Raw genomic sequence first — 14,246 nt, forward strand, 5'->3', positions numbered from 1 at the left:
GTAGTCTGGTCAGCATAGCGCTCACAGTTGACAGGCTGCAGGGGATACGTAGTGTGGTTGTCAAGAGGAGGGAAGAGGATGAGCAGAGAGGCGTCTTAAAGGGACATTTCACTGCTGGTAATGTGGCTGTTATTAAATACCAGTGATTGAACATTGCACACAGTAATACTGTATGTATCACTGAATCCTAGTGTTCACCTACAGGAAATCAAGCAGAACACATGAAGCTGGATTCTGCTCAGGTGCACACACACTGGTTGGCAGGTTTGGGTTCTGGTAGACCAACACATTCTGGATCCAGGTCCAAATCCAGGTTATCAAACTCAGTGCCTCTTGCAGCTTTTGGTTGTGTAGGATTTTGCTGCCTAAAGTTGTTGATAACTAAATTTAAATGACCAGGATGAGGAACAATCAGACATCATGCTGTATTCCACTTCATTGAAAAGCTTACATTAACTTTTGTAATTACTACGTCTAACACTAGTTAAAGGGATACTTCACCCAAAATCGATAATTCACCAATTTTCTACTCACCATCATACGAAGGAAGGGTTTGGAGAACTTTCAGAGTTATCAAAACGCTTTTGGAGTTCCAGGGGGGGGTCCGGCTGGCAACAGATTTTCATATAATGGCGGCGGATAGTGCTTACTTTGAATCATCCAAAACACACACTATGAAACATCCAGATACCTCCATACTGCTCGTCTGTACTGACCCAAGTGTCCTGAAGTGTTTGTCGTTGTAAATCATTGGATGTATGATGTAAACATGGAAGATCATCTCGCAGCAAATATCGCACATGTGCACAAACATCAACAGAGCCACTGGGAGCTACTGCTACATCAAGGCTAAAAACAGAGATCAAATTATTTTTCTGAACAACTTTTTCATGTGGCGGCTTCAGGACACTTGGGTCAGTACAGACGAGCAGTATGGAGGTATCTGGATGTTTCATAGTGTGTGTTTTGGACGATTCAAAAGTGAGCACTATCCGCCGCCATTATATTGAAATCTGTTGCCAGCCAGACCCCCCCTGGAACTCCAAAAGCGTTTTGATGACTCTTGAACTCTCGAAAGTTCTCCAAACCCTTCCTTGGCATGATGGTGAGTAGAAAATTGGTGAATTGGCGATTTTGGGTGAAGTATCCCTTTAACTAGCCAGTCTAGAAGAAATCTTATGAGTTCAATATCAGACTTAATCCCTAACTCACCAACAGCTGGAGCCTCCAGTCTGCCCAGATGATGCAGCTACTCAGAGGACACAGATGTTATAAGCTCTGTTATTAGAAAGAAAACAGAAGGTCAAAAGTGGCATCACCAAAACTCACTCTTAACAGGAAATAATGTTCACCAGCAGAGAAAACTTACAATAAACCCCATTAAACCAGAGCTAGAGTCAGTTACCAACCAGCTCTTCCTCTGTTGTGGCAACACTCAGCAAAAACAAATAGTCAGCAGCTAAAAGAGATCACAGTGGTGGTGGGTAACTGGATTAAACCGTTACCTGGCCTGGTTATCTATGGCTTGGTGGTGGTGGTGGGGGTGGTTAGATTGTCAACAGCAGTCCAAGCTAAATATGCTTCTGCTTGTTGCATTTACTCATCTTTTATTTGTGACTTACACAATCAGTTTGCCTACTGTGACAGGTGCCGTGGATGTGTTGAGTCCCGACAATATGTCAACAAGTGTTTTTTCTTTATTTTTAATGTTCCATAGCTGTTGTGACAGAGGAAGAAGACACTTATCTCCACCAAACCCTCCCTGCATTTGTGTCCATACACTGATGTCAACAAAGTGAATGCTGATTCATTTGGAGTGATATAACAGGTGTTCTCTGCGTCATATAGACCTGCCATCCCTGTGACAAATCTAATGAAAAAAAGGTTGAAAAGCAGTGAAATGTGCCTTTTTGTATCAGGAGTAATGAATGCAGAATGTAGCGAGAGATTGATCTGATGAGAGAGATGAGATGTGGAACACAAGAGTTATTTTTCCAGCTAAGATGCAGCTCTCCTCCCCATCCAGAGGAGCGGGAGTGGGAGGGGCTCAGCTTATTCGTTATTAAGTACTTACAGGCTGCTGCCGTTCACACACACACACACACGCTCTGTAGAGCGGAGCGGAGAGGGAGCCGGTGTGTGTGGGAGGAAGGCAGCAGTTGGCTGGAGAGGCAGCAGCAGACTGCACCGGTTCACTGCCTGCTGTCTGAGCTGCTCTGTGTGTGTGTGTGTGTGGTGGTCTCTACACTAGCCGGCAGGGACAGATCGGACTGTTCCCCTCCTCGACCCTCTACCCTTGAGTTTCCTTCCCCCCCACACACCCCTACGCCCCCCTCTCCTGCCCCCCCACCTCCCCGGCGTGGGAGCTACCGCCGGCCGACCCCATGATGAAGGAGGAGGGCCTGCTGAGTCGTCGCCGTTTCTCCACGTGCGGCGGGACGGCGTCGCTTCGACCTCCGCATCCGGACGGACGCAAACTCATCCGCAACGCCTCCTTCGGGGGCTATAACGAGCTGTCGCCCATCTCGCTGCCAGGTTGGTGCACGGCGGTGTGGAGCGATGAGATGGAGCTCCACACCGGGGGGAGTGTTAGTGTGTGTTAGTGTAGTTTCACCCTGTGACTGACAGCTACTCGTGTTGTTGTAGTGTCTCAGGTTCACTGTAGTAGAGTTTTCCTCTGATAGACGACTGCTCTTCTCTGAAACATGGAGATGAAGTGAGATGCTGTGATGAGTAGAAGTCTGATCTGGGGTCAGTGCTCGGTCTTGGCTTTCATAGGGGATTGTGACTGGGTTTGAATCAGATTCACCTGTGTTGATGTTTACTCAGGACCAGTGATGGAAATAACAGCGTTATTATTGGAACCACTTTTTCCAGTAACGAGTAATCAGAAAAGTTACTGTGGTAACACTTTTTAATAAGTACACACTATTAAGCATTAGTTAAGCATTAATAAATACTGAATTCTTCATTTATAACACATGAATACTCATTAGTATGTAGTTTATAAAATAATATTTAAATAATAATGAGTAAAACATTTTTAACTGTGTTTATAAACTACATACTTATGAGTATTCATGTGTTATAAATGATGAATTAAAAAGTATTAACTAATGCTTAATAGTGTGTACTTACTTAGTATTACCGTTAGTGTTTCCCGTCTCAAAATAATACACCAGTTAAAGTTTAGCTACGTTATATACACATTTGTTTCAGTCCATCAACTAGTCGGAAAAGAGTCATTTATCTGGAACAAACCAACTCACTCAGTCCACTGCTCCAGACTGGTCATGTAAAGGCAGAATTCTCATATTGGCATCAAACAGGTTGCAAAGAGCGTGTTCAGCGGACAGTCAGGAGGCTACGTCTAGTTTATAATGTCAGAGGGGTTCTCAAAATGAACTTGTTAAAATGACTTTGCAACTTCGCCCTTCTAAAGGCGGAAGTGTTTATAGCTGTTCCTAACGTCCTGAGGGCCAGGGAGGAAATCTGTCATCAGAGGAGACCAGGTGATTGTATCAGACATGCCTCACGCTTTCCTGTTGCCTGTTTTACCTTCTACTGTACATACTCTAATGGGAGTGGGAGGAGATAACAGATGAAGAAGTGAAGCAGTGACCCTTACAGGCTGTGAAGAGGAAGACTGCCAGTTGGATTTGCCAAATTCGAAATATTAAAAACGAATTAAAACAGCATATTTCAAAGGGTTACTGTGGAAGGAAATGTGTCAAAATATATTTAGTGGACATCAAGGATACACAGATGTGCTTTGGTGAGAATGTAGTAAATGTAAATATGATGATGTTGTTTAAGGAAATGCTCATTACATATATATCCCTCCATGATTTTATGAGGGATATACTTCATTCACTGGTTAAATTAAAAATACATTTAAGGTTAGCAAACATTTCAAGTATAGTAGGATTAATACCTGTGACTTGAGACCTGGGATTGAGAGAGTTTAAGGAAAACAAGAAGCAGCTTCATTCATGACAATGTTCCTCTGGCATTTCTTAAGTTAGTCTTTGTGATGGGAGATGTTAGGCAGAGAGAGCGAGAGGATGACATGTAGCCAACGAGATGAAGCATGAAGTTCTCCATACAGTATTTGTGCTTACTGCTTACAGAAAGGTGCAGGTGCACTGTGCACACTGGTTTGTGTTCTGAGTGTGCAACACATGACAACAGCAGTGGCAAACAGTGGGTGTACATATTTGTGCTCAAGACAACAGAACATTGTTTTCATAAACAGTTCTTGTCCAACATGGAGGAAGCTGGTGTCAGTCCTGTTGATGCTGGAGTAGACCTTCATAAACCAAGACAGAATCATCGCAGCTGAACCTGTTTTACATTTTCTCTTGGTGAAAGCTGTGGGATGTTGCAAGTACTGTCTTCTGTCTATTGAGAAATTAAGTTGGAACAACCAAATGGAAAACTGTTGCAACAGGGATCTGGACTAAGTTTCCCTCATGCACCGGTGTAATGTTCAATTTAATTACACCTAGAACTTTATATCACAGCAGCATCTATCAAGCCTTAGCAACAGAAAGTGGACAAACCTTTTTTGCAGTATGGTAGTGATGTTGGCTTGTTAGTGTGTTGCAGACTGACTCTGAGGATGTTGGGTCAGGATTAGGCATCTTGTCAGTTATCTTCATTGATGATGTTGAAGGCGTGGGACGGGGGCAGCATGTCTCCTCGTGGTTTTCTTTATTGTGAATCTTGACGTCATTCAAGGTTGTCGTGATATTCTCAGCGTCAGGGCCAATCAGAGGCAGAGTGCCGTTAGGTCTTTGTAAAAACGCAGGTGGTTTGCTGTTCCACTTCCTCTCTGAGTGCATTGATAATCCTTATTTTTTAGAAGGACACCGAATCCCACAAAACACTCAGGATTAAATCAGTTTAGTGTTCATTTGTAAAGTCTCTGTGTCTTTGTGTGTCCTGCTGAGGGGGACACGGGACAGGGACCTGCAGGCAGACAGCTGGCACAGAGAGGATGTTCTGTTCCACCTTTGCAGATGACTGTTATTAATCCAGGGAAGGCTGACCGGGCACTAATTCTGTTTTTTCAGCACGGCCACACTTTGGTGCGGTAATTGAAACTCATCCGACCCGGTGCAAACTTAAAGTCTTCTGCTGTTTACCGCCGCGCAGCTCCGTCACGACACCGCTTTGCTCAAGGACAACAGCAGTTGTTTGTCATGTTTTTTTTTGTTTTTTTGTTTTTTTTCCCTCCTCAGACCTTTGCACCTCTGGGGATTTGGGCGAGTGACCTTTTGGCCACAAGCCCTCTTCCTTCCCCTCTGAAACAACACTGCCTCCAGATACGCAAATAGCTGGAGCTGCGAGACGTCGTCTGAGTCACGGTGTTTGTCTCTCCGTCAGCTCCCAGCCTCAGTGCCATTCATTCTTATTTGCGACACCGTGCTACAGGCGTCTGCTGTGAGACAAACTGTGGGACACGGGTTGCATTTGTTTCGTATCTTTCTGCACCTCTGTCCCTTTTCTTTTTTCTTCCACACCTACAGAAGAGCCGTCTCCACATGGTGGTGTTTGCTCCTGCGTAGCTGTTACATTCAGGGTTTTTTTTTTCTCCTTGAGGCTGTTTCTCTTAGAAAACAGCTCACGGATGGATGATGACTCAGTTTGGGTTGGTATGCTGCTAATGTGAGTGATGTCAGAAGCTCCACATTGTGCACATTCTTACCGGTCGGCTAATTGTCCTCAGGCATTTAATTTCCTATCCTGACTGGTGCTGGCCATCAATCTGGGTACGTCTGTAACGTTTTAATCACCGGTGTCTGCTTCAGTGAGTCTCTCAACATCTTTTTCTTTACAAAACACACTGTATTAGTCTACCAACAGATAATATACAGTGGCATGCAAAAGTTTGAGCACCCCTGGTCAAAATATCTGTTAATGTGAACAGTTCAGCAAGTGGAAGATGAAATGATCTCCAAAAGGCATCAAGTTAAACATGAAACACTCTTTTGCAATATTTTAAGCAATATCAGTTTATTATTTTAGTTTTCTACAGTTTTAGAGTGAAAAAGGGGAAACAAAGCAGCAGCCTGTAAAAGAATGGGAAACCGAGGAGACTGGAGCTCTCAGAAAACTTTGACCAAGGTATCAGAAAAAGATATTTACTATTTACACACTGTGATTGTTTCCAAAGGGGGGGCTACTAGCTACTAACTATGCAGGAGCCCAAACTTTTGCTGAGGGCCTTTTCCTTTTCTGTCATTTTGAAAATGTAAAAGATGAAAATTAAAAATATATATATTTAAATTATTTATAATGTGTAGGAATTCCCCCCATCTAGTGGTGCAGTTGCATATCGGAACGTATTCTTGATGTTGCATTCACCTGAAATGGGACAGACGTCAGACAGACAACAGACGCTGCATGTAACAGGATAAACAAGCGTCTATGTAAACAAGTGGTCGGTCAGCACGAGGCAAAACAATACAGGTGTGACAACATGTTGTCATGGTGATGTGGTATTGTTTACCTGACCCACGTTTTACCGTCTTTCTCTCGTGGAATAAAATGACATCCAGTTGGTTTGCCGACGGCCGTCTGCCTGACTGCACCTGAATGCAACACCAGTGCCTCCGTCCTTCCTCACACTACACAGTGGTGACAGTTTTAACAGGCCGAGCCCACAGCTCCGCTCAGTTTCTATGGTTACCTACAGTCACGCCGCCACTCAACGTAAAAAATGGCGATGCAACATGGCCGCCTCGGTTCGGTGCGTCGCCCACTTATGTATTTGTAACGACTTGTAACAACTCATTCTAAGGAACCAGAAAGCTTTACTTTGTATGCAGCTGTGATTCGACTTCAGTGAAATATGAAAGACATATTTGATTTTTGCTAATAAAAAGCCAAATAAGTTACATACTGGGGCTTTAAAGCTGTTTAAAATGTGAAGGGAATGTGTCATCTGTAACTTTCTTTCTATCTTCCACTTGCTGAACTGTTCACATTAACAGATATTTAGACCGGGGGTTCCCAAACTTTTGCATGCCACTGTATGTCTTATCTTTACCAAGTATTTGATTATTCCAACTACTCAAATATTAGAATGTGAAATATACTGCTACTCCACTCCTTCTCAGTGTATAATATACATTTCACTTAAAGTACTTTGGCCAAAAATGTATTTAGTATGACTTCATTTCTTTTCTTTTTTTCCCTGGGAGAATTTTTATTACCAAAGCACTGCAGCTTCATCAATCTAAACTTCACTCTAAAATGTGAGACGACAGGTCAATAGATCATTGTCTGCAGCCTTCACCAGGGACTGAGGGCGATGCCAGGACCCGGCGCTGCACACGAACCCCAGGTGAACTATAAATATATAACAGCCATGGTAATACAAGCAGGCTAATGCCCCCACTCTCATCCAGACACATCCTGCTTGAAATATCATCCCCTCCTAGAGATAATGTGCTTTTGTGTCGTCAAGCCGCCGGTGTGCAGACAGAATAAAGTACAAGCTTTTTTTCTTTTTTTTAATGTGGATTGGGACCAGTTGATCTCAGTTAGTGTGTTTTTTGTTCGTGAAACAGTCAGATAGGCTGCAGAAGAAACCGGTTTGAAGGCTGTGATGGGAGACCTGCAGATTAAAACGGTGAAGGGCGAGGACACGTTGTGCTGCTGAGTGAAACTCTAATTTTTGTGATCTGTTAAAAGCCTACTCCCACAAATACACTCAGACAATGCATTATTCATCAGTGGAATTACTGCTTAATATTTTAACATTAAGTGAGAGAATACGCCCTTTTATGTGGCGTGTGCACTCTCAGCTGTTTTGTTTACTGTTGTTTCCTGTAGCCAGGGAGGAGCAGCAAGGGAAATCCACTTGGAGTTTGAAACGGGACCCTTATAGGAGAGTGGAAAAAAGCCGTACCCTAGTGGTCGGTAATTAGCTGGATTCACAGTTCGCTCTGAGGTCAGCATGACTCGGCAAACTGCATGTTGGAACACTGGGTGGAATCTCTGACCATGAAGATGAGATGAGATGAGCTTTTGATTACCAAGAGGAAGTGGTGCACAACTGTAGCAAAGGACAGAGGTGGGCTGGATATCAAAGACCTTCAAGGATATTCAGAGTTCTTAACTCTGCACTGCTCCTCTGTTTTATTTGAAGCATTGATCCATAAGATATACTAGTAGTTTGAAGAGCCAAAAGCCATCGAAGTGTACTTTCATCGTTTTATCTTCTCTCTCAGATCTCTCTCTGAGCCAATCAGGAGAGAGGAGGTTCTGAAACTCTCTTCTGATTTGCTGAGTGTTTTCCTAGTAGTTAAGTAAAAATATAGAACATTTCAGGTGAAACACTCAGAGAAACTAAATCCTGGAAGGTTGGATTGTGGGTTCGGGTGGGCGGGGCTTGTGAAGTGGTAAGGGGTTAAGTGCTTTGTTGTGACATCACAAAGTCGCAGAAGTTTCAGTTTCTGAATAGAGTCAGTCAGAATTTTTCTGTGAACTGAGGATACTTAGACTGTTTTAAAGGGATAGTTCAACATTTTGGCAAATTGACCCATTGACAGAATCCCTATAGTCTTAGGAGTTCCGTTATTATCTCGTAGCGTGCAAATGTGCAGGCTACCACTTGTCCACCAGAGCGTTTTGGAGTTGTTGGATTGTGTATTTGATGAGTTTGATGAGAGAAACCAAGGAATCCCATAAAGCATAGCTCTGAGCAGCTTGTGGCTCTGCTCCGCCGTTCTAAAAATAGCTTGCACCGACAATTAAAGGTAACGAACCTACTGCTAAAACTCTAGGGATTATGGCAATGGGCCAGTTTGCCAAAGTGTTCAACTATCCCTTTAATATTGAACCCTGGCCTGATTTATAATACATAAAAAAAAAAAAGATAGTTTATACAGATACCTACCTTGGTACAATATGACACTTAAGTATTTGAAATAATTGTTTTACTTCAGTGTCCATTTCCTCATGATGGGAAGAAGTTTGCACAAGAAGTGCGATAGTTGATCTGTGTTAACTTTCTGTGTTGACTGAACTGATTCCTGTATCAACAGATGTCTGTACTTTGTACTTGGCAGACTTCCACTCCTACTGTGTGAATAAAGGGATTCAGAGTGTGGCTACTAATTGGGAAGACATCAAAAATCAAGTGAAAAATTCAGTGCCAGTGAAATGTTCCCACTCGTGTCTCTTCTGCCTTAACTGGGCCAGCCATCTCTCGGCTGTTGTGAATCCTGAGCCAAACTCGTACAGACATTGTGCCGTGGCACGTTTCCCACAGGCAATTTGCTCCCTAAAATGGATTATTCTGAAGAGTAAGTGGGCTGCCAGCTTTTACCTCTATTTGTTGTTGTCAGGTCACTTGTTGCTATGGTAACCGCCACACTTACCCTTAAAATACAGCAGCATTAGTAATACCTGTTCTTGCTTTTCAGCACAGTTTAAAGGCAGGCAGCTGGAGATGGAGCATTCAGTGCATTTGGATGAACCATCTCCTTCACATACAGAGATACAGTACAGAAATGAACCACACTCATACACAGTGTTGTTTACAGTCAGATAGCCAGCAGTTCATTCCCCTTTATCATCTTCTGAACTGTTGTGCACGTTGTCTGACGCATATTGTTGTAATGTGTCTGGTGAGGCGGACCGTTGCCGTAGAGAGACATTCATGGTGGTAGCAGCACACAGCTCTGATCCGGTCTGCTCTCTCCATGATGTTTGATGCAGAGTGAGATCACTGCAGCGCTGGGTTTTTTTTTCTTTTTTTTACAGGAAAAATTTCCCCAGTCAGTCTGCAGTGGGGCGTGAGTCTCTTACTTCTTCAACCTTACACACGCAGGAAGGACTAGGTGTCGCCAGGCTGCACATTGAATGTAGAGGAATTAAATCTCAAAAATAAATCAAGACCAAACAGATTCATGTACTGTATGCTCATTATTGTAGCTTTAATCCAGTGAAATCTCAAGTGCAGTTTAGGGTTAGTGACTTTTACTTTGTGTGCATTTGTAGCCCATACAAATTAGACTGATACTCTGAATAATTGACTCGATCCTAATAAATAGTTCATTGTGAAAACAGACATCACAGAATATCCAGGTTGATGAAGCCTCTGTGACATCACCCATATATTTCTGAAGAGTAGTTTTTCACTCGGAGTGAGCGGCTCCTCCTCGCTGCTGTTCCACCTGTCACTTACAGAGGTGATGGCCTCAATTATGGATGTTGAGCCACACTCTAGTGGTCATAAGAGAAACTGCAGCTTTTGTAAGGTGATGTTTTGAGCCCTGGAGGCTGCAGCAGGGCTTTGGCTCCAAACAGGGCCAGGCAGAGCTCCAACTACGTTCTGGATGCTCGATCGTTGTGTTTTCCCAGCAGCCCCCTGGGCAGGAGGGCGAGGTAGACGTCAGAAAGGTAAAATGTTGAATTAAAGGTCAGTAATTCTTAAGTTGCCAAGCAACCGAGGCTCAGTGTCACAGAGACATGTCAGCATTGTATGTGACAAAATAAAATAAAGAACATACAATCAAAGTGATGCCTCTCATCCTTCATAATAATGTTTGAAGTGTGTGTGAGGCAGACGGGACTCTGACCTCTGTTCCTGTCAGCTCTTTCTCCATTATCTTTGTGACAGGGAACCGGAAAACAGCAACATAACATCTTTGCCAGCTGATGTTTGCACCTCTAAGTGATTCCTTGAAGCCTTCCTATTAAAAGGAAAAGCTCTCCATCACAAACACAACTGATCAGCATCATCAAATGTACCAGATAGATAGATAGATAGATAGATAGATAGATAGATAGATAGATAGATAGATAGATAGATAGATAGATAGATAGATAGATAGATAGATAGATAGATAGATAGATAGATAGATAGATAGATACTTTAATAATCCTTCACAGGAAATTATGGCTGTTACAGCAGCAGCATTCACATGTCATTCATTGCACCAATTAAAAAAGATAAATAAACAGATCTATCTAAGAATTGCGCACTACAAGTAGAAATGCAAAAATACATATAAATAAATAGATAAAGACATCAGAGGTAAAAGACTAATACTAGTTAATTATTATTTAAAACAACAAGTTCTATTTTAAAAGAACAAGTAAAGTGCTAGAGTGCTGGAGTATTGCATGTAAGCAGGCGGCAGGGAGGAAAGGAAGTCAAGAGTCACACATCTGAAACCTGGAGCCACTGAATGATAAATAATGAGAATTCATCTGAATAGTTACTGTAATGCAAGTTTTCTGTCAGTAAATAAACCATTGCAGCTCTACTGTCAGTTTTCAGTGAATTCTAACACAAAGGAGCACTTCCTGTTATTTTGCAGTGTAACACTGCTTTGATGAATGGTCTAAAAATACAGATTCTTAGAAAAGCAGTCCTCGCCACATTCAGGGGCTCAGTCTGTTCAGCCAAACCGTGACAGCTCAGAAACGAATCGCACCTTCTCTGAAAAATCACAGGATGTTCATACACACACACACACACACACACACACACACACACACACACACACACACACAAACTGCAGGTGGCTTCACACACTCCCTGAGTTGTCCTTAGCAGTGGAAACGCTTATCACGTTCTTTTCTTAAGACCTTGATGTAGCGCACATTAGAAAGCCCAGTGTTTGTCCTGAACATTTAACATAATAAAGATATTTAACTAATTCATAATGAGGATTAAAGCTGCCAGGTGGATTATTTCAGAAGATGATTTTTTGTATCGTTTGATGCTTAAAAAAAACATCCACACACAGCAGCACATTACTTTCTTATTTAAAACACACCAACACACAAACACACACTACAGTGATTATTTCTTTTGAAAACCAAACTATCATCATTGTCCCTCATGTCACGTAGCTGTAATCATTTAACAGGCTGCCTCGGGTCTGAGGCGTAGGGACGTGGAGAAGTGGCATCCTGGTGTTGATATGGGACTCTCAGTGGACAACATTCACTTAGTCCGACCGCCTGATTGCAGATTGGGTGGATATCAAGTATGCGGATTAGCACTGGACTGTTGACTCTGTGGAGCCTGATGTTTATTATAGTGTTATCATGAGACAGAGGCTGCCGGCTGCAGTCTGACCTATGAAAGCTGTGTTATTGTAGCTTTCGTTGTGTTAAAACTCGTTTTCAGAGCGACTCTCTAATTTCATTACATTTTATTGATGCAGTTATTCCATGATTGTCCACTTTTCTCTGTTTAAATGCATAAATGAAGGGAACAGGACGATCAGCTACGTAGCCTCTTGAGTGGTTGGATTGCCCTTGAGTTGTTTTCCAGCTGAAGTTGGCATGGAGATGTCCGTCAAGTGGGCACAGATGGTCTGGTGGGACGTCCAGTATACAGTACCATTACTGAGGAAGCACAGACAATCGTCTGCCTTCATTTCTTGATGTATATCTTTGCGGTTACTTACCAATTGCAGCTTTAAGTCATTTAAACAAACAAAGTGCAGCAGCTTCGATGTTAATCAGCCAAATGAGAAGATGTTTGGTACAGAAACGGTCCTGATACCTCTGTGATGTGATGGATGAAGTGTTCTTGAACACGAATGCAGCTGCTTCGTGCTCAAGTAGCACTTTTCCAGCAGGACCGTTGACCTGCTGCTGCTGCAGTTTGTTTCATTCCCAGGAGGTTTTTATTTAGTTCCACTGTTTCCTCCATTTGTGTTAATTATCTAGTTACAGCCAACATCCACCTGCAGTGTGAAACACTCAGATTGGCACTGTCTTCACTTCACTAGGTGCCTTTAAGGTGGAAGTTAGTTTATTATTACTCTCTCTGTGTGGCACTGAATGCACCTCCAGCAAGCGGGCTGGTTTGTTGATGGGCGTCACAGGAAACTGAAGAACCAGGGCAAATGAGGCGGTTTAATTAGAAGTGGATGTGACAAAAACATTTATTCCTTCAATCCTCTAAACATCAGGTTGTTATTACAAAGAGTTTAAAACTGGTTTCTCTATAAACATTTAGGACAACATTAAAACACACATTTAAAGGTCCAGTGTGTAAAATGGGGGGGGGGGGCTGATATCTAGCGTTCATATTACAATATGTCTGCTGTTTCCTACTCATTCTTTCCTACAAACATGGCGGCACAAGATGGCGACGCTCTCTAAAGCAAGACCCTTGCTACTTGTATATATAAAAGAAGAATTATAAGGCTACGAAAACCAAACTAATTTTATTTTATAGCGATTATACACTTGATACTATTCATGGGTAGTATATTCAGATTTAGCCAATAAACCTAGCCAATTATTACACAGTGGACCTTTAACACCCAGAATGAAAACCTCTTCTTCTTGCAGCCATACACACATTTGTCATTATAGCAGCTTGTTGCTCAAATGAGATGTGACTCTTCCAAATGACGAATACGATTAGTTACTGAAACTCAGCAGCAGCAGCTCCTTCACTCTCAGCCTGTGGATGTGAAACAGAAGCTATAAAATATTTACAGGCCCTTCGTCACCTTGAGACCACCAGAGTCAGGATCACAGTGGGGGAATCTGGAGTAATTAATAGACACGAGATGGGAAACGCTAAGGTGGAGGCTTATCTGGGGTTTATCAGTTTCTCGTCTGCTGCCCACATCGTCCACCCGGTCCCGGCCCAACGCTGGATTAACACACGAAGCCGTGTTCTCTACGTTCAGAGCTCAGTTCAGATTAGCTGACTTGCAGCAGGTGCCACCTTGTTGCCAGCCAGATTCTTTGGCTCGCCTCCAGTCGCTCCCGTGACTGGCGTTATGTAACGGGATTCCTGTTGGAGACTCAGACATGTGGATGTGAGGTTATTTTCAAACGCACTTGATTTCCTTGCGGACACTTAATGTACTAACTGATGGAGCCAGTGAGAGCTGAAGGAATCACAAAACAACAGGAAACAATTAGGATGCTGCTAGAGCAAAGCAGGGTTGCATTTCATCACTGATTGATGATTGCTCATTTTTCAATTACTGAATAAATACAAAAATAGAAAAATGATTCACATATCCAGGGCCGTTGTATAGGGGAGAAAGGTGATGATAATTCCAGGGGCCCAGCGCCCAGTGGGGCCCACAAAAACCCCCAGTAGTCTAATCTTTGTATGACTGAATTATTCTGCATAAGGCCCTGACTAATACTCATAGTAAATTAGCATCAAAACAAAGTTAATAAAACGTGATAATACATACGTAGTCTAAGAGTAAAAGTGGATAAGTCAGGGGGCAGGGGCC

At 42.7% G+C, this 14,246-nt stretch overlaps 1 protein-coding gene and 1 pseudogene across 9 annotated transcripts in view; both read left to right on the top strand.

Annotated features, from left to right (window-relative positions):
- Positions 1-14,246, top strand: part of osbpl8 (oxysterol binding protein-like 8) — a 127,840-nt gene that overhangs the window by 91,346 nt on the left and 22,248 nt on the right. The window contains exon 1 of one of the 8 annotated variants that reach the window (XM_085769669.1): positions 2,100-2,535. The exons of 6 other annotated variants lie outside the window; for them this stretch is intronic. In XM_085769669.1, the coding sequence (XP_085625795.1) occupies positions 2,385-2,535 (151 nt within the window). In that variant the 5' untranslated portion in view covers positions 2,100-2,384. Of the gene's footprint in view, positions 1-2,099; positions 2,536-14,246 lie in introns of those variants that run through there. One more of the 8 variants, XM_085769673.1, reaches the window with a different exon arrangement.
- Positions 1-14,246, top strand: part of LOC146962883 (gamma-crystallin M2 pseudogene) — a 310,111-nt pseudogene that overhangs the window by 68,053 nt on the left and 227,812 nt on the right. The gene's annotated exons all lie outside the window — the stretch shown is intronic.

Source organism: Trachurus japonicus, chromosome 23, assembly GCF_045865225.1.
Source record: "Trachurus japonicus isolate A0001 chromosome 23, Traja_1.0".
Lineage (NCBI taxonomy): Eukaryota > Metazoa > Chordata > Actinopteri > Carangiformes > Carangidae > Trachurus > Trachurus japonicus.